Below are 26,341 nucleotides of genomic sequence, written 5' to 3' on the forward strand. Positions count from 1 at the left end.
CTGAAGTTCAATCAAAGACCTAAATTTGGGATTAAAGCTTGAATATCAAGTAAACCCTTCTCGTTTGGATAATATGTGATATGGATTGATGCTTCATATAAACCATACTCTAAAGTGGTAGAAATTGAATTGGCTTTACTTACCAAGCGTCAAGTTCACATACCTTTCAACTTTTCACTCGAAAGTACACGTAGCACTTGCTGCTTTGACTCCAATCAAGATTCAAATCAAAACTCAAAAGCTCCAATTTTTATTTTTCTTTTTCACATGATGATGCCAAACAAAAGCTTACTTTAAAAGTACAACAAATTCAAGCGAAAGAAACATCTAACCCGAAAAACACACCAAAAAACTAAACAAAAAAAGAAAAAAAGAAAAAAAAAGAGCAGCGAACAACCTAACAATCCCAGTTCGTCACCGACGTTGACTTTCCATTTTCCTACCCAAATCTGAAACCTCATTGGTCTGTCAGTGTTTGCATGCTCCAATCGGTGACAGGCCAGCGCACAAAGACCGTGTTGTGTAAACTCAAAGCAAAAAGCAAAAAATTAAAAATAAAAATAAAAATAATAATTAAACAAAAATATTTCCAGACGAGAGAGAGTTAAAGAAGCTCTTTCGTTAAACATGCCCACAAATTTTATCTCTCTGCATATTCCTCGCATCTTTGGGAACTCGAATTCTCATCAAAGTAGAAAAACGAGGATTTAGAATTCGAATCCTCGCATTCTCGGCTTCTTAAATTCCCAAGTTTTCCTTCTCTGTTTCCGTGTTCGTGCTTCAATCAATCAGTTTTGGGGGGAGAGAGAGAGAGAGAGAGAGAGGTGGAATTGATTGAGCTCCGGTGAGTGTGGATCTGGCAGGCGAAGCGAATTGAAGCCTCAGATCAATGCTTTGTTCGGAGGCAATTTAGGTCCCGTCGTATCTATAATTCGGTTAGTTAAACTCATTTTTTGTATATATATATTTTCAGCTCAAATTTTGGATTGACAAGATCTGAGCCCTGTCTGCGTTTGTATTATCTTTAGTTGAATTTGATTTCTTTTAGGGTTTTTACAAGGATCTTAGCTGGTTTTTGAAGTTTTTATATGATTTTGGTTGTTCTGAAGGCAAGATCTGCTTCAGTTATACTGATTTTCGACTGGTAGATGAGTTTGCTGAGGTATTTGATCGAATTGAGCTCCCATTTGCCTTCTATTTGGTTGCTAAGAAAGTGTAGCACAGGAAAAAGGAATGAAATTGGGAATATATAAAGATGGTTTAATAATATGGTCTTCTTGGGGATTCAAAGGCTAATCTATTTGGATGGTCTGAAGTGTGCATTTTGAGAGTTTTATCTTGTCATATATAATTCGTTCTCAATGATTGTGTTTAGATTAGGCATACTAATAATTCACCAAGAATGTTTATTAGTTTTTAAGAGGGCATGTAATTATGGGATATAGTTATAAATTGTGGATTTTTTTTATTTTTTGTTTCTGTAGATTTTGATTGTTCTGTCGAGTGTGACGGCGGGACAAATTGATGAAGAACGGGATGATAGAATGCAGTGTATGCCATTCAAAGTTGGTTTCCCCGAACACTAAAGCTTTCTCGAGGGCATATGACCGCCACAAGAGCAGGTTATCATCCAAGCAACGTGTTCTCAATGTCCTCTTGGTCGTTGGTGATTGTATGCTAGTCGGTTTACAGGTTTGCTTTCGTATATGGACTTATTTTCCTTATCTTTTCGTAGCAATCAAATTTTTTATTGCAAGATAAAGTATTCAAATTCAAGTAGTGAAGTTTATTATATTTGAAATCTGGAATTTTTAAACATGTATTTGATAATTCAGTTTTCCAATATTTTCTGCATGATTTAACAAGGTTGAGCATGTTTTCTCAACTACCAAGGCCGCTACCAATGTCATCATTGTCAGCCTACAAGAGCTGTTGTTATACTTCTACCAACCCTCAAACTAGCATCAGCACCGCCACGACCATCATCATTGCCATAGCTGTGGCTTCTGCCACCTTATTACTGTTCCTTGCATTGCCATCTATATTTATTGTCATCACCTTTACCCTAGTGGCTAACATTATGCTAACTTCCTTTGACCGCTGCCCCCACTGTTACCATTTCACCACCCTGCCATGATTATGATGATATTACTGTTGCAAATGCCATATCTGTTTCTACTGTTGTTACTTCCATTATCTTTATCATTCCTGCCCTCAGAAACTCATGTAACTTTTGTTGAATTTGATCTGATTTAACTTATCAATTTCATTTGTTTGTTTTGGACTATGAAGATATTTTAAATATCAAACATGTTAGAAAGCATATAAAGATTGGAATCAAGTTGATTGATCATATTGTAGAAGCAATAACACTAACAACTGTTTCAAAAAGTCCTTTAGTCGATGCTATAAATTTTTTGTGCAGATCTTCATCCCAATTTTTTTATCACCTGACATGGCTATTTTTTTACTTTCTCTACCAGCCTATTCTGGTTTATATGTCCAAGGTCGATGGAAAATTCGAATTTAGCCCGATTAGTGTAAACTTTTTGACAGAGGCTGCAAAGGTTCTATTTGCGGTTGTCATGCTGCTGTTGCAGGTATTGTCAACATCTTTTCCCTCTCCCTTACTCAAATAAGCACGACAATATTCATGCCTTTTGATTTCCACTTTTATTAAAAACAAATACGAGTTGTTTTATTAGTAAAATCCAATTCTCCAAGAGAAAGAAGATTTCAGATTAAGTTACGGTTATCCCCAGTGCTGTTAAGTTCCAGCATCTTCTCTGGGTTTTGGTTCAAACTGGATTAAGGTCCAATATGAAATTTACTTCAAAATTTTATACTGTGCTGTCAAAGGCATCAACTCCTGTATGGTGTGTTTAGGTTCTGAGATGAGGCCAGAAAATACCTTAATGCCATGTGAGGTGCAGTTACTTGGTTGAGCGCCCTTTTTATGCGAGGTTGAGAACTTAGGAGCTCCCTTGTATTGAAGATAGTGAAATTAATTATGCGAAAAGGACAAACTTGCTTACACGTGTTTTTTGCTTGTTTAAAATTGAGGGGTAAAATTGTATATGAAGAGAGATATCTGGTGTGGAGGGAAAGAGATGAATGATAGTTGGTAATAACGCTTGCTTTCTAGATTATATTACGGGTATTTTGTGAAGTACTTATGATTCTTTTATTTGTAATGGGCTTAATTTGTTTTGTGTTCTTATTGACGTTTTCTTTAATTCTGCAGGCTAGGAATCAGAAAGTTGGGGAGAAGCCTCTTCTCTCAATTTCAACATTCGTGCAGGTTGCCTTTTCCACTGACATTACAGTTGTTGATATTTCTAAGCTCTTGTTTTGATAACATTTATGTCTGTTCATGATATCGTAACAAATGGAAGTTGGTCCCTCCTTTAGTTTGTTCTGCATGGTTGCTTATTAGGAAGCATTATGTGATCCTTTAGTCTTTTTTTTCTTTTTCATTTCCTTTTCAGTATCTTGTTTTGCTTGTAAGCTTCTTTAGAGTTTATATCTTTAAGAAGGGAAACATGGTCGTTTGTGATCCACTAAGATTATTCTTCTCTTTTTGCAGGCGGCTAGGAACAATGTGCTTCTTGCTGTTCCAGCATTTCTTTATGCTATTAATAACTATTTAAAGTTCACCATGCAGGTAAAGTAATTTCATAGATCCTCTTAGCATTCATCTCTGTGTTCGGGTAGCATATATTCAAAATTGAGTATGATTGATGGGACTCATGCTATTCCTATAGAGAAGTTGTGATATGACCAAGGTTTTTAGCTCTAAGGACTCTCCCTCATGTAGTTTTTGAGCCCTTCTGAAAGGATGTATTGAATCTCGCAGGTCTACTTATAAAAAGTAGCTTTTGCAGTGTTAAGGTCCAAGTAATATTCTAAAAAAGGTCGCACAAAACAAAATTCTTGGATAGAGATATGTGGCCATGCACTACACCACACTTTGTGTGCGACATGATATATTCATGCCGCAACTGCTTAGTTGCCTAGGAGGGAGTGTGAGCAACCAGATTATGTATACCTTTTAATTCTTTTGAGTAGTATGAGCTACCAGAATTTGCTATTGCTTTATGGGAATTTTTACATGTAATGCTACTAGGTCATCCAAAGTTTATCCTGATATTCATCGGACGTTTCCTATTCATCAATTTTGGAGAGCTTTGTCAATTGATTACTGTTCACAACCTAACCTTATTTATTTTGCAGCTATATTTCAATCCTGCAACTGTGAAGATGCTCAGCAATTTGAAGGTACTATTAGTTTCATAATATTTATTATCGGCATCTTAGTGATGTTAACGATTCTTTCATGACTTGCTTAGCCTTGCTTTGCCCCGGAACGCCTACTATCTTAAACCTCTTAACAACAATATTCTCACTTATTTTAATAAACATAAACATAACCTAATAGCCTGGATACCCTAAGGGATTGTGATACAGTTGAAGACTGTCACCAATTCCTCTATGTGTTAGGTGCATCGATATTATCTGGACTCACTACTCAATAAATTAGAGCATACTTCAAATCAACAAATAGGCTTCAATTTATTACTTATGCACACACACTTATATCTTCAATGCATGAAGATGGAATGCACACATTGTTTTCAAACCTTATTTTGAAACAAAACATCTTTTTAGAGAAACCAAGAGATATTAACAACTTGGTAGGACATAATTTCTCACTTCTCATACTTAACTTTTAAGAACCATAGCAAGGAAGAGTCCCTGAACTATACGAAGTCTAAAGGGCAGACCAGATCCCGAAGTCTCATATCCATACCTACTCCTGAATAATCATAAAAAATCTTTCTATTCTGCTCAACCCAAAAAACTGCGAACACCCTGCAATTCCAAAGACTTCTAGCTTTCATGTGCATCGGTTTCTTAGTTGTTTATATATACACCCTTTTGGAATTTATCTATAGGGATCCCTCTTAATAAGTTCTGTCTCTGTCTCTCCCTCTATATATAAATACACATATATTATATTGTAGGGCCTTTCTGATACAGTCAACTGCCAGAATTTCTGATATATAAAAAAAATTATGTACTATAAAAAACAAGTACATATATTGCAAAGTTGTGGCTAGCTGAAATGAGATTTATGAGTTTAGTACAATAACTTATTTTCCAAGGCAATGTGTTAGTCTTTCGTGTAAAATATTTAATTAGGGTATGTGAGTGTATCGCTTTCGTAATAAACCTGTGTGAGTACCCCTTCTTTGGTCTTTCCACGCCTATGGTTCCCAATCTTCATTTTGAGCTGGTTGAATACATCTGGCGAGGAAGATATTTTTCCCAGTGCTCAGTGGTAGGACTCTTTCTGAAACAGTCCTCTTGGGGGGAAGCTTGTGCATTATGCATTTACAATCTTCCTACAATCAGTCTCATAAAAGATGCGTTATTCCAGCCTCTCGAAACTATTGTTTTCATGCCTTCTGTCTTTTAATTTTACTAGAGCAATTAAAGATGTTCCATGACACCAAACCCAGTGATAGTGGCATGAGATGTCTGACATGGTGACCTCAATGAAAAATACCCTGCACGCTGGTGTTTGTTCCACAGGAGTTGCTTGCGATGCATATTTATCTGGCTTGAAAAGATATGCTAAGATAGTTCTTGTTTCACTTAGTTTCACCTGTAGAAAGTCTGCTGTTCGTTTTAACAAATTTGATATATTTTTGTCTTAAATTAATCAGTTGTTAAATTTCTGGAGTTTGATGGACATGCAGGTGTTGGTGATTGCTGTTTTATTAAAAATGATAATGAAACGCCGATTTTCAATAATTCAGGTTAGTATCCTAGTTTCTTAATCTTTTGAGCCAGAAAAAGAAGAACTTTTACTACTTGTGCATTTATGTTCTTTTCTGGTTCCTACTAGGTGGGGGAGTAGTCACTTGTAGAACTTTGGATGAACTTATTTGAACATAATCCTTTTGATGCTATGCTTTGTTATTTGGTATCAAACTGATATTACTTTGATACAGTGGGAAGCCCTTGCTTTGTTGCTCATCGGGATTAGCGTAAATCAGTTGCGATCTTTACCGGAGGGTTCCACTGCTTTAGGTCTTCCAGTTTCGACAGGCGCATATGTATACACTTTGATCTTTGTAAGTGATTTATGATATTTTGTTGTTTTTACTAGTGAATGTCATCCTGTTTAACACGTGCCTTTTAGGTTAATAATGTTATCATCGACTTATCTTAGATTCATTTTACAGGTAACAGTTCCATCCTTGGCCTCTGTTTACAACGAGTATGCTCTGAAGAGCCAATATGACACAAGTATATACCTCCAGGTGAGATATAGGATTTTATAATTTGCTCATGAAAGTAACTGGTGTTATTATTAAAGGATGTTGAGGAATTGGTTTTCTAAAGGTAGCAAATGGCCATTTGCTTCTGTACATGCAGTCAGTGATCTAGTACCAATTTGGATCTTGATTACTGTTTAATGATTTTATTTTGGGTGGAGCTATCTATTCTGTTTCTCTAAATTTAATAGGTGGTTTATCCATATGGTCGGGCTTGGGCTGGAATTTGCAAATGAAGAGCATGCCATATAATCTCTTGGTAGCTTAGGTTATACCAAGAAAGTTGGAATTTTGGCAAAATTTCTATGGGTTTTTGGGAGTCTATAAGGAAAATAAGGCCTCTTTGACTCGGAGTTTCAGTATTTCACTGATGTTGAAGCTTATGGACAAGCTGGCAACATGTTGCCGAGATGTCGGCAATAAGGTGGAAGGACATACCCTTTTCCACTCATTTTGGTTTAGATGTGTGACCTCATCTAAGATCAATTGCCTCAGTGTGAACCTAGAGCTTCATAAACATATCTTAGCAGCTTTTATCTCAAGTTTCCCATTGTTTATACTTTGTTAAATTCATGTTTGGACAGCTATTGAAAACTGAGAAATATAAGTCATCAATTTATCTTCTTCATTTTAAGTCTTCTTTTGGCTGTGCAGAACTTATTTTTATATGGATATGGTGCTATATTCAACTTTCTAGGAATATTGGTAATGGCCATTGTCAAAGGTATGAACTACACTATGTTCATTTGTTCTTGCAGAGAAATCAGTTTATTTATTTATTTTGATGAATAAAAACAGTCTGAAAGAAAGTCCCATGTACAGAAGTAGTACGCAACAATTTGAGAGCATAAAGCAAGTATAAAATCAAAAAGCAATGAAAGGGAGTTTCATAGCTCAGAATGCCACCTTTAAACTTTATCCTTCAGCTATTTTAAGATGGTCCACTGGCTTTGGTAGCGGTTTGTTTTAATTTTCTATTTAACCACAAGTTCTAAAGGAAAAACTAAAGGGTCTATTCCCGAAATCTCTTTATTAGATGCTTTCAAAAATCTGCTGTGTCATCCTGAGATCAAAGCAGTAACTGATCTTGGCACCTGGAAGAAACAATTAACCCCAAACAGAGAAGACAACTCCTCACCCCTTCCAATCTAAAGGGCTTTTCTGAGAAAAAGATGAACTTCGCTTTTGTATGTTTCCTTACACCTGTATCATCTATTTACAAATGCCCTTGCTCTCTGAATAAAATTATCCACCAAGTCTTCTCAACAAATGCCACCACTTTGGGGTTTTTTATTCTCCAAATTTCCTTCCAAGGGTACAGTATGCATTTAAACCCTAATTAGAGAACACTAAGATAGTTTGTAGACTCCAGTTCACTATACTTCCCATTCCTCACAAAGAACAAAAAATGCTATCACTGTTACCTCCAACTACTGAGAACTAACTGAAAGCAATATTCAATGGTCAGATTCAAATTTATTGACTCTAGTAGCACTTGTACTTATTCAAGGAAGTCATATTGTTAGTTATATTTTCCCGATCAATATAGTTTTGGAATATAATTATTGTTTAATATAGTTGAATGGTGTAAGAGGGCCATTTCACAGATAAACTTCTTCATTGCGCTTTTGCACTGTGGTATTTTATGGTGGAAACTTGGGAAATTTATTGTTGTAAATGGGTGTTTCGAGTCTAACCTCATGTTGTATGAATGTTTCAGGTCCAAGTAGCTTTGATATCCTTCATGGTCATTCAAGAGCTACAATGTTTCTGATAGCTAACAATGCAGCACAAGGAATTCTGTCCTCTTTTTTCTTCAAATATGCAGGTTAGTTTTCCGCAATAGCAATTTCAGGTGTAGGTGTCATGCCAATTTGTGTATGGACAATTTGCTGTAATATAGAGATTGCTACCGGGAATGAGAGCGAGATTCTTTTGTTCAGCTTCTGGTTTCATTAACCATCACTTTTTGTTAAATTTCATTTTTCTCGTCACTCTTCATTGAAGATGTTATTCAATATTTTCAGATACGATTCTAAAGAAGTACTCGTCCACAGTGGCCACTATCTTCACAGGCATAGCATCTGCTTTGCTGTTTGGTCATAAATTGACGATGAACTTTGTTTTAGGAATTTCTATTGTCTTCATCTCGATGCACCAGGTAACCTAATAATGGACCTCTTTTTTTCATTAGTTAATAATAAAGAGAACGAGAGAGTTTCAAAACAAGAAAATGTGTAATTAAAAAGAGCTTTCTTTCTTTTTCTTCTTGTTCTTCTGATTACTTCGTTGGGTGACCTTTGTTTGTTTCCACTTTCTATTTAGTTCTTTTCTCCCATTTCGAAAGTCAAAGAAGAGGAACAAAATGGGAAGCTAGAAATGATAGATGTCGATGATAAACAGAGGTATCTGCTCATTCTTTTTGCTCATTTTGGTCATATAGGATAGTGGTGTGGCATGGCAGCATTAGTTGGGAGTTAAACCTCCTTGTTCAGATGCGTACCCACTTTCTTGTACATGTTACTGTGTTCCTGTTGTATGCTTGACAGAAACACCTAGTCAAGCACTAAACCATTGATATTTTATTGTTAGGCCTAACAAGAATAAGTCACCAAGGAATTAACGTTTTGAAGAATTTTTTTACTTTTGATACTTCGCCATTTTTATAGTTTGTACTTTTGATACTTGGTCATTTCTACAGTAATAATGTAAATTTTGAGGCAGACCTAGAGTTCTGATTCCTGCTTTGAACAATTGATTCTCTAGAAGGAAATTTGAAATTTGAAATTTGGTGCCACTCTTTCATGTTGACCTCTTCATCACCACTTATACCTCACAATAAATAGATCAAGAAAAAAGAAAAGGAAACAAGGAGCCTCCAGTATGAGTTTTTGGGGGTGGGGTCGTTGGGTGAGAGGCTAGTTGTTATTATGAAGGAGAAATTCATGGAAAAATAATTTGTTTATTTTTCTTCATGATGGTTACTAATGTAGATGCTTTTCTTGATTTAGGTCAAAGGATTCCTTTATCAATATGGCAGCAGGGGCAAATGAAGAGGTTTAGAATTGCAAATAACTTTTTTCGTTTAAATATTTATTAATTAATTAATTATTTTATATTTCTCACTCTTTTTATAAATTTACCTTTTCCAGGCTAGTCACCGAGTGGGACCTGATGAAAGACAGCCGCTTTTACCCACCTAAAGTTAATTGGAGTATGTTGTTGTTCTTTAACTATTTATTGTTTGCTACATGCATCTGCTGCATAATCTATTTAACCATGTTGAGCAAAAAAATTACCAACGCCACGTTGAACCACAATTAAATTGGAGCAGTCTTTCTTACATTTTGCAGCAATTAAAATAGCTGTCACATCCAGTAACCAATTAAGCCTATAGATCTTGGAAGGGCTACATTGTGCAATTAGTGTCTTATGAGACATAACGTTCCTTTATGTCATAAAATGTCAACCTGAAACTGGCATAACTGGCTTTTATCCGTACATAATCAGGCTTTGTTTTTTTGCTTATTGTTGTTGTTGCAGGTTGGTTTATTTTTTCTTTGAAGGAATTCTTTTGGGAGGAATTAAACAATACAAGAGGATAAGCAAGGTTCCTCAAACATTCAATAAATTAATCTGAGAAGAATACTTTTCTACTGTTTTCGGGGATCCCTTTCCCATGTCACAGGGTTTCCCTAAGTTGTTGTGTAAAGCAGTTTATATAAACGAATTCAGAGTATACATGCCTTTGATCCTAGTTTTTTTGCTGCAGAAGATTTGGATAGAGAGAATAGCAACATGTCCACAGTGATTTGGTTCCTTCCTACCTGCACTTTATCTACCAATGTGATTTGTATTAGCGTTCTTTTGTATTCCTTACCGTGGACCACATAGATATTTCACCCCAAATCTCAATTTTTGTATTTTTATTTTTTTTATTTCATACAGACTTAGATTTTGTTTTGGTATGGGACAGCATTCAGAAAAATAAAGAGAATGTCTACGAAATCTTGTTTGTGTACTTAACGCCTCATTCTCATTGCAATCAAACGTGTTTGAATTTATTTCTTTTTCTTTTCTAGCGGAATCTGAGACATGATTTATTGTTTTAAGAGATCAAGGGTTGATCCTCATTTTAGGCCACTAATATCTAACTAGGATTGTGAATTTTATGCGGTCGTATAATGTCCACCACAAGGAACGTTAAAATGTCTTTGGATGTGAGTTCATTCTTGTGGATTCAAGGGCCATAAACTCAAACCAGGTGATGTTTCTTGGAGTGAGAATATGGTGATATGGAGATTCCTTGGTTGTGTTTTGGAGATTCCGGTTAGGTCCTTACAGCAGATGAACAATGGGGAAGTAATACTCAGAATGTTAGGCAGATGGATGGATTTCGTTTCGGAAGGCTATTTCACATGCTTCCTTACCAAGTGTTGCACAAGAGCATTTGATGTCATTTGTTCTCTACCATGACAATATATCAAAACCAAGAGTCCTAGGTAAGAGATACTCTTCCAAATAATGATTTAGCTCTGGTTTAACAATCTCTACACTTGAGTTGAATTAGAAAGTAATTTTGAATGAATCATAAAAACTGTTGGATTAGGAATTTCCTCTGGATTATCCAATACGCTATTTTATGCATCTTGATCTCACAGGTGTTTTCTTAAAGGCATTTTGGTATCGCTACCATGTTGAACTAGCAGACGTTCACTTCTAACCAGCCAGTGTTTTCAGTTGGTTTAATTGATCCACATCATCCAAGGATGAGTAGAACCTTTCTATTGCATAAACATTTCTTGGTGAAATAGGTTCCAACCGTTCATACCAAAACTTGGATAGTATTTCCTTCAAGATTTGGAAAAGAAGCTCTGTATAGACCAATTGGAGTACCACATTTTCTAGAAACCTCTCTCACATTAGATAGAAACTACCCTTTTTTTTTTTGGTTTAATACAAGTGATAGTCTAAAGCTTAAAAGGGAAGGGGATTTCTCATAGACATTCAACTAAAATGCATGGAAGTTTGAACCTGAGACCTCTTATTTGCAAGTAAAGATCTTTTTTCACTGGACTAGACCCCATTGACATATAGAAACCACTTAATTTCATAATTATGGGTGGGTGTAGATCTACAAAACAATCCTCAACCTAAGCCGTATCGGGCTTAGGTTTCAATGCCTCAGCCTAAGCTCACCCACACACATCGGACCTTTTAGGCTTGATAGGGTCAGGATGGGTCATCCAATTGAAAATGTATTTGTATTCAACTAGCCAAGTAGTCGAGTGGTAAGATAACCTCACTTGAACCCCATATCAAGGGTTAGAGTTCCCTAGGGCGCATATTTTTGCAAAATTTCGCAAACACACTAATTGGTTAGTTTGATTATATGAACCAAAAGTTTAGAATATCTTGAAGCGTGACTGATTTGATGGATAGCGATTTAATTTATGGACTGAAAAACGAAAATTCGGTTTAACGGTTCAAATTTCCATACCTATTATATAATACTAGTTTTGCATTAAAATTATGATGATAAATTTTTCTTATTTCATTTATAAAATTGAAATTCTACTTTAAATTAATCTAAACTACAAGGAGAGAGATTCGAACTCGAATACAGAATATGGAGCACGGGTTCTATCCAACTTAACCAATGACATGTATGAAATTTTGATGAGAACTTTAAGGAGAGTAGTTGAGCATTTCCCAAGAAAAAAAAAAATTTCTACGGCAACTGTTCTTTTCAAGCAAGATGTGAGAGGGGACGAGCTTGTCTCAGCAGCACAGCCAAAAAGTTAAAAACAGAACCGAGTAAAAGCTAAAACGAGAAACTACACAACTTCCTCAGAAAAGTGAGTGAGAATGAGAGTGAGCTCCAGCCCCACACAAAATCTTTGGCTACATGATATGAACTCCTACGTCCACCTCCACCATTTCTCCATCTCCACAAACCCATGCTCTCCCAAATCCTCCTCCTTCTCTTGCTCCATGCCTCGCCCTCCCAATCGCAATCGCAGAACTCGCGGCAACCGAAACCCTAGCCGCCCAACCACCACCATAACCACGACCACCACAAAACCCTACTTCTACCCTTCTTCTTCGCCATCGCGCCCTGATACGCTCCAAGCCACCTTCGACCTCCAGTACCTCTACCACACCTCCCACTACAGCCTCCAACAATTCCTCTCCTCCTCCTCCGACGCCCTCCAAGACCTTCGGACCCTCGTCTCCGTCGACGCCGATAATCGCGTCATCGTCTCCTGTCGCCCTTCAACGCTGCGTTTCGTCGGAAATTTGGTGATTATGACCTTCGCCGTCGTTTTGGGGTTTAGGGTTTTGGTTGGGTTGGTGAGGTTAGGGTTTTGGGGTCGGTCCGGGTATGGGAGGGAGGGGACGGTGGTGAGGAGGGATAGGAGTCTTGGGGGAAAAGAGGTTGTGGTGGGGAGGGTAGAGAAGGATAGAGTTGATGTGAGGAAAAAGAAGAGTTTTGGGATGTTGGACAATCCTCTGTCGATGCCGAAGAGAACGGTGGTGGATGGTTTGGGGAGGCTTTTGAATAGCCGGGTTCGGGTTTGGGAGAAAAAAAAGCTGCCGAGTTGGTGGCCAAGCTCCATGCCGCAGCAGAGTTCGGTGGTGGATAAGGATTATTATCAAAGCGAAGCAGATAGATTGGTTAGAGGTCTGTTTGTTGGCTCTTTCTCTCTCAGTTCTCATTTTCATATAAAATCATATGTTACTGCATTTACCAAAATCACATTAGAATCATATTTTAACATTTCTGAGTCTGCTATCATTTGAATTCTACATAAGAAGTTTAGGTTCTGACTTGATTTTGTTGGTGGGTTTGCTTTTGTTGTAGGTAAAAGTCACACATTTCTCAGAGTTTTGTAGCTATTTTTTTTTTATCCCACTTTACATCTTTAATTCGCAACTCATCCACTTGATTTCCAGCGATCACGGACAATAGAATGAGCGGAAAGGACATTGTGGAGGATGATATTATTCATGTCAGTGCTTTTATGTATCGAGTTGATTGTGCATTACTTTTATAACATTTGCAGTCTCATGAATGACAAAATTCCTACAAAGTTTGTTCCCTTTTATTTTTTTCCGTGTGAACTATGATTGTTGATAAATACATAGGTAGATGCTTAAACATACATTTTTTTGTAGGTTCACACACTTTGTACGCACATACATGAGATGTATATGTAGCAAAAATTCAGGTTAGAGTACTTTTCTTGATGGTTTATAAATGATAGTCTTAGAAAAAGTGTAACGTAATATCAATCTTAGTGTTAGTGACTTTAATTGTTTGAAAGCATGTTTTTATACATACAGATACAATATTAGATACATTTATTGTGTAGCTAATAAAAGAGGAGGGTAGTAGCCCTTGCACCATGAGAGACTGGATATTTATAGTAGCCAAGGATTATGCAGATTGTTACTATATTGCTATACATGAACGTTATGGTTTTTAAGATTTTACTGTATTAATGTCTGTATGTGAAAACCTTGTTGATATATGGGAATTAAGACGTCATGTTGGCATCAGGTTTATCATACACCTTGCTTATTTAAACCTCAGAAACAGTCTTCAAACATTTTCCCCATAAGTAAATATGTGCCAATTGGATTTTTTTCTTCCGTATATTTATTATTTTAATATTCTAAAAACACTAATTTTATAGTTTTTTACTTGCTTATTTATGATTTTAAACTTCCCATCTTAAATTTCTTTTGTCTAACATTTTGGTTAACCAAGGGCCTTTTATTGGTTTTTGAAAGTTTCATCAAAAGGTGCTTCTTCCTTTAAATGATGTTTTCGAAAGTTTCATCAAAAGGTGCTTCTTCCTTTAAATGATTAAGCATATGAAGCGTGGTGGATGTTGAAAGAATCAATGTGCAGTGCATCATGTGAAGTTAAACCAAATGCTAAATGAGTCTAGATAGTTATCTTTTAAAAGGTTATGTGCGTGAGAGATTTTGATGAGCATGTTTGGTTGATGTAATGTTTGTGAATTTCAGTAAGATGTTAAACTTTTTATTTGGAATATTTGTTATATCATTGATTCGTTTCAGCTGGGAAAACATTCTTATTATATGAAATTTGAATCATTACCACAATTTCTTTCTTTGTAAATTTTAATTACAATTTTGTGCTGCATTAACTGATCTTTCATAATACATTGTATACTTTTGTCTGAGTGGGTGAGCAGTTACGTCAAATATGCAGGGCATCTAGAGTACGGGTCACCTTTGATACAACAAATACACGAGATTCATTCTACCGTGTGTCTGTTGACTTTGTCTTAAATACTTGCAGCAGGTTTGATTCTTGGATGCAATACATTAACATTCTAATAGTTTATATTATCACTTTTTATTTGGGTGCTTTGCTTTCTCCTGGTGTTTCAACATTTATAGTGTGGCAGGGCCCCAAATCGCTCTACTTATGTTCAGATTGATGGCGAAGATGTTTGTCAATTTGTTGCTGGGCTTGCTGAGAATATTGGGCTTGACAACATTCGTGCTGCAAGAATTGTGTCTGCAGCCGTTGCTGCACGTACACGTTCATGCTTTTTGCAGGCGTGGGTAATTTTTTCACTCTTTTTCTTTTGACTATGGCCATGTCACATGCTTGCACAGACTTGACAACAATTTAAGTGCCTCTTGTGGCACAGGCAGTTATTTTGACATCATATTCTCCAAAAAACAAAAAGTAAATAGAAAACTCTTGGACAATATTTTGTGAATAATTCTGAGAGAATAAAGAAGATTACTTGAAAAATAATTGCTTTAGGGAACTCTAGATCTCTTTGCTCTTTAGGTCGTTGGCTTCAGAATTTAGGGATAGTTTTTTTTCTTTTTTTTTCAGGCTATATTGTATGTTTTGAATTCTCCAGTACACTAGTTTTGTTGGCCTGCTGCCTCGTATCTTTGTTGCTTAGTTATGGTCTGCAGGCTTTGGAACTAAATTAACATATGACTTTAACTTGTAGTGTAGAAGCCTAAATTTTTTAGGTAAACATTTCTGACAAAAATTCATCACTTTGTCAGAAATGTTGACCTAAAAACATTTTAGACTTTAACATGTCAGTTTAATTGGAGTAGACTTTAACATGTCAGTTTAATTGGAGTCCTGGTAGTTTTAATTTTTTGGTTTATTGGATTCTATGAGTTTTGAATTCCTGGGAGTTTTCTAGAGAATAATTTAAGGCATATGTTACGTTGGTGGTGAGATTGAATTTGGGACCTATAAAAGTTCGATTTATACTCCATTTTGTATTTTCAAGTATATTCTTTTATGGCTCTGATGGAAAATATCCTTTCTTTACCTTTCTGAAAACACTTTATCACGTTCTTTGAATTTTTAAATGGTTGTATTTCTTAATTGTTTGATTGCAGGCTTTGGTAATGCAAGGTAAACATGCAGAAGCAGTACTGGAATTGTCAAAGATATGCCTTATTTTGCGGATATTTCCTCCCGAGGAGTCCTCTGTATGTGCTTTGTTTATTCGTGAATAATAACCATATCTGATATTTGCATTTCTTTTTTTAATTTTCGGAATTTACTCATATTTTTTAAATCCTAAACTCTAAAAGCATACTATATTGGTCTGTAAATTTTGATTATGTACCCAGCACATGACCACCTAAGGACATAGTGGTCATTCTCTACCCATCCTTACCCTCTGACTCATTCCTCTATCTGCCCCTTCTCTGATCATTTGCAAAGCCTCTTTCTCAAACCAAGCATGTGATGAGGCAAGGTGGAGTAAAATAGCCTTTCTCATCCCGCTGTTTGGTGAAATGCTCCAAGGCATACCGAAGCATGTGCTTCTAGCTCAAAGCGAGACTTCTGCCCTATTGAATAAGAGTCTTAGACATCCTTCGTTTATGCAATCTTGGTATGTCTCATGTATTCAATAGTCAAGTAGGCATTTACATCAGCTGCCACCTGCTCAAGTAAACCTTCTACCTCAGAACGAGGCTAAGTCAAGCAGTGATCAAGTTGTAAATGAAAAGAACCGTGCACATGGGTGCTTGCCCTTAATATGGGTCCTGTGAGGCACGTCAGGTCAGGAACCTGTGTATTACGGTCGGCACCTCGTTTTCCCCACTCCAAAAGTGGCTTCTGGAAATACAAGCTTTTTTAAAATCAATATAAAGCCTTAGCAGTCGCATTGTCCAGAGCGTTGGCTGACATGCATTGGGGCTAAAACTGATGGGAGGCATTTACAAGTGACAGGATATTAGGGAATGGATAAGAGGGTAGGGAAGAGTAGAGAACTACCAATTTGTCCTTGGTTAAGTGCTCATGTGCTGGACATATGGCCAATTCTTTTAATTTTTTCAAACTGAAATTAGATTTTTGTCCTTGCTAAGAACAAATTCAAAATTTGGAACCAATATGGCACATTTTAAAGTTTAGGCAGACACATTGTAGTTTACCGTTTCCTATATGTATCTTGGTTATTGAATTGAAAAACGTTTTCTTCTTGTATGTATATTCACAGAGCTACAATTGTTTTACATATTATTGGTAAAAATTATGTTCTGCTCCATTTTTCATGTATAGCATGATCTTCAAGACTCTCATTTATGGTCTGGTATTAGAGGTTTTCAAATGAATCTATGCAAATGCCTCGATGCATGTGATGGAATATTTTTATTTGGCCTGCTTTGGTTCCTATAATTTACGTATGTTACATCAGAAACTGAGAGGCTTTCATACTACTGTTGTTAGTAGTACTGGTTGTGATTCTTGATGGTTTTGTATTTATTCTGCAGCCAGAGATGGAGATGGTGGCTCGAGGCTTGGCGAAACACTTGAAATTGAATCAGAGGCAATTTCTAATGAGCATGCTTGTTGGCATTTGTAGTGAAGAAAGCCAAAGAAGAGTCGCAGAAGCTTTGGGTTTGGTACGCATCATAAGTCTCTTTGCAAATTCATTTAATTTTGTGCAAATATTATGATGAATCTTTGATATTGATTAGTTATGAAAAACTTTTTCTAAAATGTTAGCTCCACCCACTTAGTATTCAGACATAACTCAACAATTGACTTGCAGAGAGTCGGAGCTATATGGGTCACCGATTCCATAATTATTGGTCCCGCATTTTATGGGTCTGTTTGGTAGCATAAACTTTAGAAGTATCTCAAAGAATTGTAGATTCCATTTATATGGATTAGCTTAAGTGCAGTCGCCGTTGGTTTGAACCTTGTGAAGCAAGAAAGCAAGAAATTGAAAGAAAAGTTTTCTAGGACTCCTTACCACTTGGTGTTGATTTCTTGCTATTTTTATGGTGTTGAGTTCTTGATGGTGTTGGTTTTGCTGCTAATTTTTTTATGACAGAATCTTGACCTATCTGGGCTGGACGGGGAAATCTTGGATGCCTTATAGATCTCACCCTTATCCCGTTAGCTCAAAGGTGTTGATACCCACCAGCTTATCCACAATTTTAACTTTTAAGCATTGACTTGATTATCGGTAATTATTTTCCTAATAATTTTACCATTTCCCTTGCAGATATCATCTTTCATAGGTGCTGGTGAGGATGATGAACAATAATGGTATACCGCGAAAAAAGCCATGCAGAAATCACGTAGGGTATTTATTATTGCGAGTCAATTTTAGTAACCACTTAAGAATTACACTGTTGGCTGTAATGAACAATAAAAGTACATTGTAAAAATAGCTATTAGTTCTTATATCTACGTTGTGTATTTATGCTGGGAAAATAGCTTAGCAAGAAAGCATCTTGTGCAGTTACTGTTGTGAATCAAGTTCAAGCAGCCCAGCTGTTTATACTGTATATTTGCACAATAAATTATTTGAAAATCGCCTACTAATAATTTCTAAGAATGTGATTGTACCAAAATTTGCACCTGCAGCCTATTTTTGGCCAAATTCATTGTGCATACTGAATAGAGGGAAATTCTAGTGCCCCTAACGTAGACCATATAGGCTACAAGATCATTTCGTTAGATTTAAGTGAAGTTACTATTCAGATAAATCGTGTGGCTAATATAAATGTTCACATCAGTGGTCCATTTATGACACTTTCATCATGGAACGACTCTTCTATGTTGTGGGAGCATAGGCTTCATCTTCTTATTTTGAGCTCTTTGGGCCTTCCTGTTTTAAGAGGCTTTTATTTGTAACTTTTTATTTTCGTATCATAAAAAATTAAAAAAAGAGTTTAAGAGCAAATCGAAAATTAGCTACACAATTATTCTAAAAGAAAGTTTTGGGACAAATTGAAATCTAGCTACAAGTTCAGGGATTTCGACATATCAAACAACTTGTCACCAAATATATATATATATATATATATATATTTTTTTTGGTTGTTGTTTGGAAAACAGAGAGGAAGGTTCAAGTGGTGATGTTGTCTTCGGGGTTTTTGCCCACCTATTTCACTATAATAATAAATAAAATTATTAAAAAAAAAGAAAGAAAAGGTGGTGATGTTGTCTAACCAATACAATTGAATTGAGCCCTATTGACTTTACTGTTTGCGCATTTTAGCGGACAACTGCTCGTTCAACTAAAATACGCCACGCACTGACTTCACATTTCTTAACCTCTTTCTTTCCTTTGTTTAGAAGTTGCAGAAAAACAAACATATACGCGCCCATCACGCGCCCATCCCTCTCTCTCTCTCTTAACAAACCATTTCCGCTCCAACCTTCTCAGTCTCTCTGCATCAGTCTCACAGTTTCTCTCTCTCGCTCTCGCTCTCTGTAAGCCTCGACACTATTAACTCCGTTTGGTGGCCGCGAAACCCAAGGAAAAGAAAAGAAAATGAAGAATTAGGGCGCGATTTTTATTTTCTCTTCTTGTCTTTCTCACGGAATCCAATTGGAGCTCTAGATTCGCTGTCTGCTCATTCTAATTCGGTAAACTGATCGCAATCTCTCTTCTACAGGTTCTTCTAAGATCTTCGTCGTCAACTCGTGTTTGCTTGCCTCAGGTTTATTCAAGGTAGTGTTGCCGCATAATTTTTCTTCTACAATCCTAAATTCCTCAATTGAAGCCCTAATTTCAGTTACCTTTCGCTTTTTCTTCAATCCGATTCATTTACTTAATATGTTAATTTCTTTTTCCGATGCTAATTTTTGGTGTTGTGGTCTGCAGTGAATCGTCGGCGAAAATGGTTTCCTTCGAGATGAATGATCGGAAAAGTGAGTAATTTTGTCTATCTTTACTTTGTCATAATATTCAAAGAGGTTTGGATGCTTTTAATTACTTGGTTTGATACATTCATATATAATCTTTTGTTATTTTTGGATGCTTTTGAGTACTTTGTTTGATATACGTATACATAATTTTGTTTATGTGAACAACTTGTTATTGTTAATACTAATTAATTCTTTAAAACTGGAATAATAATTTGGTGTAGTAATACTGAAGGTGCCAGTTGAGATCTTTTTTTAAATGTAAATTGGTGTGACCTCTAATTTGTTCAATTCTGAAATGAAACAGAGATTGGACTAGGATTGACAGGATTTGGCATATTTTTCTCATGCCTGGGAATCGTTTTCTTCTTCGACAAGGGACTACTTGCAATGGGAAATGTAAGTAACTTTAATAATTATATGTAATCTCTTTTCAAGTTACGTATTTTTTGCTGTGTTTGCAATTTTTTTGTTTTTGTTTTATTTATTGTTGTACATGATACCTGTTTTAACACTCCTCATTTGTTTGTGGTACTTAATCAGATCCTCTTCTTCTCAGGAGTGACTTTAACCATTGGATTTAAGCCCACGATGCAATTCTTCATGAAACGTCAAAATTATAAGGTTTGTAATCATTAATGTTTCTCTCCATTTCTGCACGACTTTTTCCATGCATGTTTTATTTTCTTTTCAGGGCCATGCATGTATTCTAACTTTTCTTTTTCACCTGGTTTTGTTCGTTAATTACAGGGAACAATCTCTTTTAGTCTTGGCTTCTTCTGTGTGATCATAGGATGGCCTATTGTGGGCATGCTTTTGGAGGGATATGGGTTCATCGTACTCTTCAGGTCTATAGGATTTTTAATGTGATTCATAGTAATAAATTTTTTTTGCTTATATAAAATTGCTGATGGAGTATGTTGTGCAGCGGCTTCTGGCCAACACTGGCAGTTTTTCTTCAGAAGATTCCAGTTCTTGGTTGGCTATTTCAACAACCATATATTAGATCGGTATGTTTATTTCGGTATTTATTGTTCATAATAGTGGATTAGTTTTTATGCAATATCTTCTTGACTTGCACAATCATGAATACCATTTCAGACAATTGGGAAGTCCTGGTTTCTTGTTTGTTTTCATAACATGATTTATGTTTGGATTTTGCATGGGAGTCAGTCTAGCCATTTTTATGTCTATAAAAGTTAGTTGATTATTGTTAAGCATGATGAAAAACATATAGGAATCAGGAGCCATTGTTCAATAAGAGATAATGTAAACTAACTGATAGGCAATGCAATTTGAGCTCTGTTTGCACATAAACACACACACATCCATACGTATGGATGTGTGTATCTACATAGATAGACTGGGGTAGACTGTGGGACATAATATGATATATTTTTGGTAATCATGATTTTAACTCTGTTTTTGTTAACCAGAATCCCTTTCTAGGAATGTCAGTGGGTAATTTGGGATTGTGTTGTATATAGTTGGGTTTCATGTGTATCTGGAATTAATTTTTGATTGAAATATGGGGACCCCTTTTTCTTTGGATATCCAAATACGTTCAAATTATTTCTCACAACAGACAAATAAATCCAATTTATAGTAGTCTTTTTCTAAGTAATTCTAAAACTTTTGTGCAAAGATTTGGGTAATCCTAACTGTTTAGGGCATTAGACGTAGTGAAAATATTTGAAAAAAATTGGGGGGCACATTGTTTTGAAAAAAAAAAAAAAAAAAGAACTTTGATATCCACGGTTTATTATTTATCCATTCAAAATGAGAAAAGAACAGTTTTCCAAGTTCGTGTGCATGTCTTAGAAGCTTCTGGGTACAACTTTTTTTCTTTTCTTAGATTATAGCTATTATTTTTCACTTTTTTTCCTTAAAACAAGTTTGTGTAAATTGTTGTTATTTCTTCTATGTTTTTGGTATTTGAGTTGGTGAAATAAAAATACATACAGTATTATAAGGGTGAAATTAAGACATGTTGTTTTTCAAGTTAATTAAAAAAAAAAATTGTAAACAAATTTGAAATGTGAACCTTGTGTCTTTGTAATAGCAAAAAATAGGATTTATTTGTCAAGTTCCTTATAAGTATTTAAACATGAGTTGTGTCTGAATTGTGTTTTGTTTTAGTTAGATAATGATCATCTGGGTAGGTTGTATTATTACCTTGGTGGGGACATTCATCTTGTAATTTGTTTCAAATGTATCTGTTCTCTTGGAGAATGACTTTCAACAATTACTTGGTTTAGTTCCATCATTGGTTTATATTACCTTGTGAGAGAGGCAAGTTTTTCATGATAGTGGACATTCTCTCTTAGAAAGTGTACTGAAGACCCAGTATGTCCAAAATGCTTGAACTTCCTGTCTGGTCAGGATAAGCGAAGTCCACAGTTTCGTGTCCAAATTAAGTATTCCCTGGTACTGTGCAGTCTACTCTCTGCCATGGTGGTAGCACCTTATAGTATGTCCTAAGTTCAGGTGGCACCTAATTGCACAACCACAAGTTCAAAGAATGGAGGATCTAATCTCTATAATGTTTATTCTTGCCTGAATATGAGCTTTATCTGTACGATTATTCTTAATGCAAGTAATCGATTGATTTCTCTCTGATTTGCAGTTCTTTGACCGATACCGTGGCCGACGGGTGCCTGTGTAAGCCAGGAAATAGAGTGCCACAAATCTGGGGCAGGCGAACCTGTAATTTCTTGTAAAATACTTTCTAGATGGAGAAGCATAATTCTTTTTAAATTCAGTTTCCAAATTGACTGTAGGAAATGATCTCTCAGTTAATGGGATTTTATATTTTACTGAAAAAAGGAAAAAAAAAAAAAAGAAAAAAAAAAGAAGTGAACAAAATGATATATGAGCTCTATCTTTGTTGGTTTTGCTTCTTTTGTTCCCGTTGCTGAATGTAAAATTCTTTTTTTCTTGATGACTTGGACACTCTTGGGTGCACGTTCCTCTATTAAGATTGTCATTGATTCTGGTCGGGGGTTTTGAATATTTCTTACCAAGGAAACAATGGTTTACCCCCACCTATTTCATGATTGTTAATTCAATCTCCGGACATTTTTCCGAGTAAATTAAGGATTTAAACTATATGAAAATAGCATATGTAGTACTTGTGGTTAGATTTTTGGGAGATTCACTATTATACCCAATATGGGGGCCCAAATTATAAAAATACCTTATATAAAATGGACTTTAGAAACACACCCAAAGCCCATTTACAACATAACAAAAAAGCTTTTAACTTCTTATAAATTACAAAACTGCCATCAATTTCTTAAAACAAGCCCAACCCCAAAATCTCATAAAAATACCCAAAGCACTCAATAGGGCATCAAAGTAATTTAATAATCAATATTAAATTCAATAAGGCTAGCTATCATTTTTTGGGTTTTTTTTGGGTTTGTTTATAGGAATTCAATTGTGTAGGGTTTATTTATAATATTAGTGCTAGAAATGGGTATATCACTAAATATCTCTAGATTTTTCAGATTCCATCCAATTTGCGGTTCAGAATATCACGTGCAGAGCATGTGGGGCACATATATTCAAATTATGATAATTTAATTAATTTCAGAATAATTCGAGTTTGATGAATGCTTTAAGTATGCATAATCAATTGGTAGAAAAAATATTAAAAGAGAGAATTTTAAGAGTTTATTTAATTGAATTATGAACTATTTTTTTCCTTGTGAGTGTTGATATTGCAAGAAAATATGCATATTGCTTGAAACCAAGGATACTACAGTGCTTTTGAATTTGATTTGTACATATGATTTCAGTAAGTGTAGCATTCTTCCAAGGATCAAAACCCATCAAAATAAGAACCCACTCCAAAAAGTTACAGTTGTAATTTAGAGATGTGCCTTGCAGATATTTTCAAAATTCCTCAGCCTTGCACTTCATATTCTGACTTCAGCCCCTATACCCTCACCAGATGATGTGGCAGCATGACTCAAATTTTCAGCACTTACTGTTTTTTGCCCCTCCGATTTAGTTCCCGTAGGCTCTGACGGAAAAGCTGGTGGGCTACAACTTTCTTCTGGTGCTGCTTCTTGTGGAAATCTTCCTTATAGTCATGCTGCTTGTGGAAACACTCCTAGTCATGCTTCTTGTGGAAACCCCTACCCTACTGGTTTCCGTGATCACGTTTTTGTCATCTTGAACAATAACCTTCTTATGCTTTGTTGGAGTTTTAGTTGTTCCAGAATCTACATTTTCAACCGGACAACTATTTTCCACATTTAAATTGATTGATGACCCGGTACGCTCAAAAGCATTGTCCTTGGATGTTCCCAGTATATCACTGAAAATATTCTTCACTAGTGAACGATAATCGGAGTCTCCATAACCTAACATTAATATATCTCGTCCCTTTGTCGCTGAGAGATCATCTAAAGAAAATGGTAAGGAATTCCTTTCGTTGTTTCTTGAAGGCATGTTGAACTTTTGAGAAGCTGATTTCCTCAATGATGCACCTATGTCAGTAGAATCTTCACCCGGATCAACAGCAACGTACTCCTCCCAGTTAAATGGAAATCCAAGCAGAAAGTGATTGTATAGCTGACAGATTAGCAGTTCCAAAAAGTATAAATATTCAGAAGTTTCAAATCATTCATACAGCAGTAATGAACTTTTCATTATTTATTTTTATCAAATAGGAGTGACGATTAATTAGGACATAGTAATCCTCTAATCAATGACAGTATCTAGTTATAAATGGCCATTTTCTATCTTTGTCAATCCCCTTGCATTTAGGGTTTAGGCTCAGTTTTCTTAAGTCAAGCTATAAGATGTAAGCACACAAAAGGGAACTACATACCTCTGGGGGAAGGCCATTTTGATGCGTGCGAGACCTATCTAAGAAGCCAGTAACTGTAACCATGATCCCATCTGCTGTCTCAAGAACAGTGGCCGTGTGTCTCTTGGAAATTTCTGCCGAGCTAAAAACTCTTACTCCTAGTCCACTGTCCTAAGAAAAAAAAAGAAAAGAAAATGTTATTAACATCTTCAGACATTAATCTCAAAACAGAAAATTGTACACAGTAACTTGAGTGACAGAGATGTACTAAGTCAATATTCATGCACAAATCCAATGCCAAAACTCTATAGAGTGCTAGAGATGTCACAGGTCAATCAAGTAAAAAGCAATGGCTGATCAATGAAGTAAGCTTTCGTTCTGTGTGTGATAAACAACGGTCACAAACAGCAAGATAGAATCTCTTTAATTAGAGCTGGTTTTGAAATTGGAAATACTAGTTTCTGTCTCCAATTACTAATATTTCTTATCACCTGTTCACAATACAAAAAGGAAAGGGGAATGGTAACTGGTCAGAGACACACATCACAAAACTTATTTCATAAAATCCCTGTTCAATGCTTCCAAATAATCCATAGACCAAGAGGACATAAACCCAAAAATATGCTAATTAAACAAAGAGAAATATAGCCATCAATTGCAGGAGAAGGCAAATTTTCAAAACAATTCAAGCTGTTTTGGGAGCAAAGTAGGACACTTCCCCTTTTACTAAAGAAATTTACTCTTACCCACCAAAGCAGAAGATGGAATAAACGTCCATGCATAAACTGAAGAGCTTTTTCTTTAAGCTCTTCACACTTAAAACCGGAAAATCTTCCAATTAATTTCTGGGTTTTGTTCAGTTTCCTTAAACTCTTAAGATTCCTAAAGAACCAGAGAATTCTCAAAGCAAAATCTAAAATAATAGAGTGAAGTATGAAAGAAAGAAATTACTCTCTAGAAGAAAGACCTCCAACAGCCAAGCCCTTTCCTTTTGCCTTTACCAGCCACCAATCATGCAATAAGACCTACCAAAAAATACCAAAAAATTTCCCAAGCAAAATTAAAGCACAAAGCACACATGTATAAATGTCATCAAAAGGAGTGTGTTGGGATGGGACTTTACAGATTTGATGGAGGCGGAGATGATGGCCGTGGTGGAAAATGGTGTTCGAGGGTTTCGGGTATTTGGGTTGGGATTCGGAGCATTTTGGGGCGTTTTCGGGTCCGGAGTTGCAGAGGCCGCCTGTCTTCTTGTCGTCACCATTGCTGTGTGTCTGAATCGCAGTAATTTTTTCCTTTCCTCCTGATTCCTGAAAAGTCACACTGCATTCAAGAGTTTTGCTCCCTATTCTAGTCGGATGAACTATTGGCAACTAAAATTAGCACAAGATAATTTAATCTTTAAAGTTCTAACTCACAACGAATTGACAAGTTTTGCTGTATATTAGAGATTTGAAATTTTTTAGGGTAACAGAAAAAAATTGATGGAGGTTTCCTACATAGGCCAACTTTATGTACAAAGCGCAACCTTAAGGACCAATTATGTCAAAATAAAACCTTAATGACGAAAGGTAACTATTTCGAGAACCTTTATGATGAAAATCCTATAAATGTTTTTAAAGTTTTTAAGTAAAACTTATAAACCAAGAAATAATGAATGAATTAAATGTTAGATTTAGGCTATTTTATTACTGTAAATTAACAAAAGAATGATAAATTATGGAATACTGAAATTATGTCCTATCTTTTTATATTTTGTTATTAGAGTATGGAATACTAACGAAATCTATAATCAAGTTTTATAAAATGAAGGATTAGTCCCTAATATGATCATCAAATTAAATTCCTCAGTTCGTATGCATTTTTTATATATTTATAATAAAACAATAAATAACAATTAGGAAAAAGAATGTATTGGAAAATAATTCCAAACCCATAAGTTTATAATGACCATTTAGTTACTCTCTACAAAACCCAAAGTTT

General features: G+C 35.6%; 4 protein-coding genes across 6 annotated transcripts; 3 read left to right on the top strand and 1 right to left on the bottom strand.

Annotated features, from left to right (window-relative positions):
* Positions 1-584: 584 nt before the first annotated feature.
* On the top strand, positions 585-10,370 carry LOC117629063 (CMP-sialic acid transporter 2-like). 2 transcript variants are annotated; one of them, XR_004586032.1, is made up of 17 exons: positions 585-935; positions 1,485-1,692; positions 2,484-2,600; positions 3,245-3,301; positions 3,587-3,664; positions 4,234-4,278; positions 5,763-5,822; positions 6,018-6,140; positions 6,252-6,329; positions 6,999-7,068; positions 8,065-8,172; positions 8,372-8,505; positions 8,670-8,749; positions 9,356-9,401; positions 9,497-9,558; positions 9,888-9,954; positions 10,117-10,370. XR_004586032.1 is itself a non-coding variant. In XM_034361587.1 (16 exons), the coding sequence occupies exons 2-15, from the start codon at positions 1,525-1,527 to the stop codon at positions 9,545-9,547; spliced, it is 1,215 nt and encodes a 404-aa protein (XP_034217478.1). In that variant the 5' UTR covers positions 585-935; positions 1,485-1,524; the 3' UTR covers positions 9,548-9,558; positions 9,888-10,370. The 2 variants fall into 2 exon arrangements, 1 of the variants encoding a protein (XP_034217478.1); XM_034361587.1 differs by having other exon boundaries at positions 9,888-10,370.
* Positions 10,371-12,090: 1,720 nt separating this feature from the next.
* Positions 12,091-18,223, top strand: LOC117629051. 2 transcript variants are annotated; one of them, XM_034361574.1, is made up of 8 exons: positions 12,094-13,029; positions 13,302-13,357; positions 14,573-14,682; positions 14,789-14,948; positions 15,762-15,854; positions 17,148-17,279; positions 17,714-17,789; positions 17,888-18,223. In XM_034361574.1, the coding sequence occupies exons 1-7, from the start codon at positions 12,213-12,215 to the stop codon at positions 17,759-17,761; spliced, it is 1,416 nt and encodes a 471-aa protein (XP_034217465.1). In that variant the 5' UTR covers positions 12,094-12,212; the 3' UTR covers positions 17,762-17,789; positions 17,888-18,223. The 2 variants fall into 2 exon arrangements, with proteins under 2 accessions (XP_034217472.1, XP_034217465.1); XM_034361581.1 differs by lacking the exon at positions 17,714-17,789 and having other exon boundaries at positions 12,091-13,029.
* Positions 18,224-18,963: 740 nt separating this feature from the next.
* Positions 18,964-22,602, top strand: LOC117629097 (vesicle transport protein GOT1-like). The gene is made up of 8 exons (XM_034361607.1): positions 18,964-19,104; positions 19,290-19,345; positions 19,499-19,545; positions 19,847-19,938; positions 20,083-20,163; positions 20,290-20,387; positions 20,468-20,549; positions 22,166-22,602. Exons 3-8 carry the CDS (start codon positions 19,515-19,517, stop codon positions 22,202-22,204), a joined length of 423 nt encoding a protein of 140 aa, XP_034217498.1. The 5' UTR covers positions 18,964-19,104; positions 19,290-19,345; positions 19,499-19,514; the 3' UTR covers positions 22,205-22,602.
* Positions 22,603-23,261: 659 nt separating this feature from the next.
* LOC117629086 (protein EMBRYO DEFECTIVE 1674-like) lies at positions 23,262-25,956 on the bottom strand. Its single transcript, XM_034361602.1, has 4 exons — positions 25,482-25,956; positions 25,310-25,383; positions 24,380-24,524; positions 23,262-24,120 (listed from the first exon to the last, which is right to left on the bottom strand). Exons 1-4 carry the CDS (start codon positions 25,620-25,622, stop codon positions 23,587-23,589), a joined length of 894 nt encoding a protein of 297 aa, XP_034217493.1. The 5' UTR covers positions 25,623-25,956; the 3' UTR covers positions 23,262-23,586.
* Positions 25,957-26,341: the final 385 nt, after the last annotated feature.

Source organism: Prunus dulcis, chromosome 1, assembly GCF_902201215.1.
Source record: "Prunus dulcis chromosome 1, ALMONDv2, whole genome shotgun sequence".
Classification (NCBI taxonomy): Eukaryota; Viridiplantae; Streptophyta; class Magnoliopsida; order Rosales; family Rosaceae; genus Prunus; species Prunus dulcis.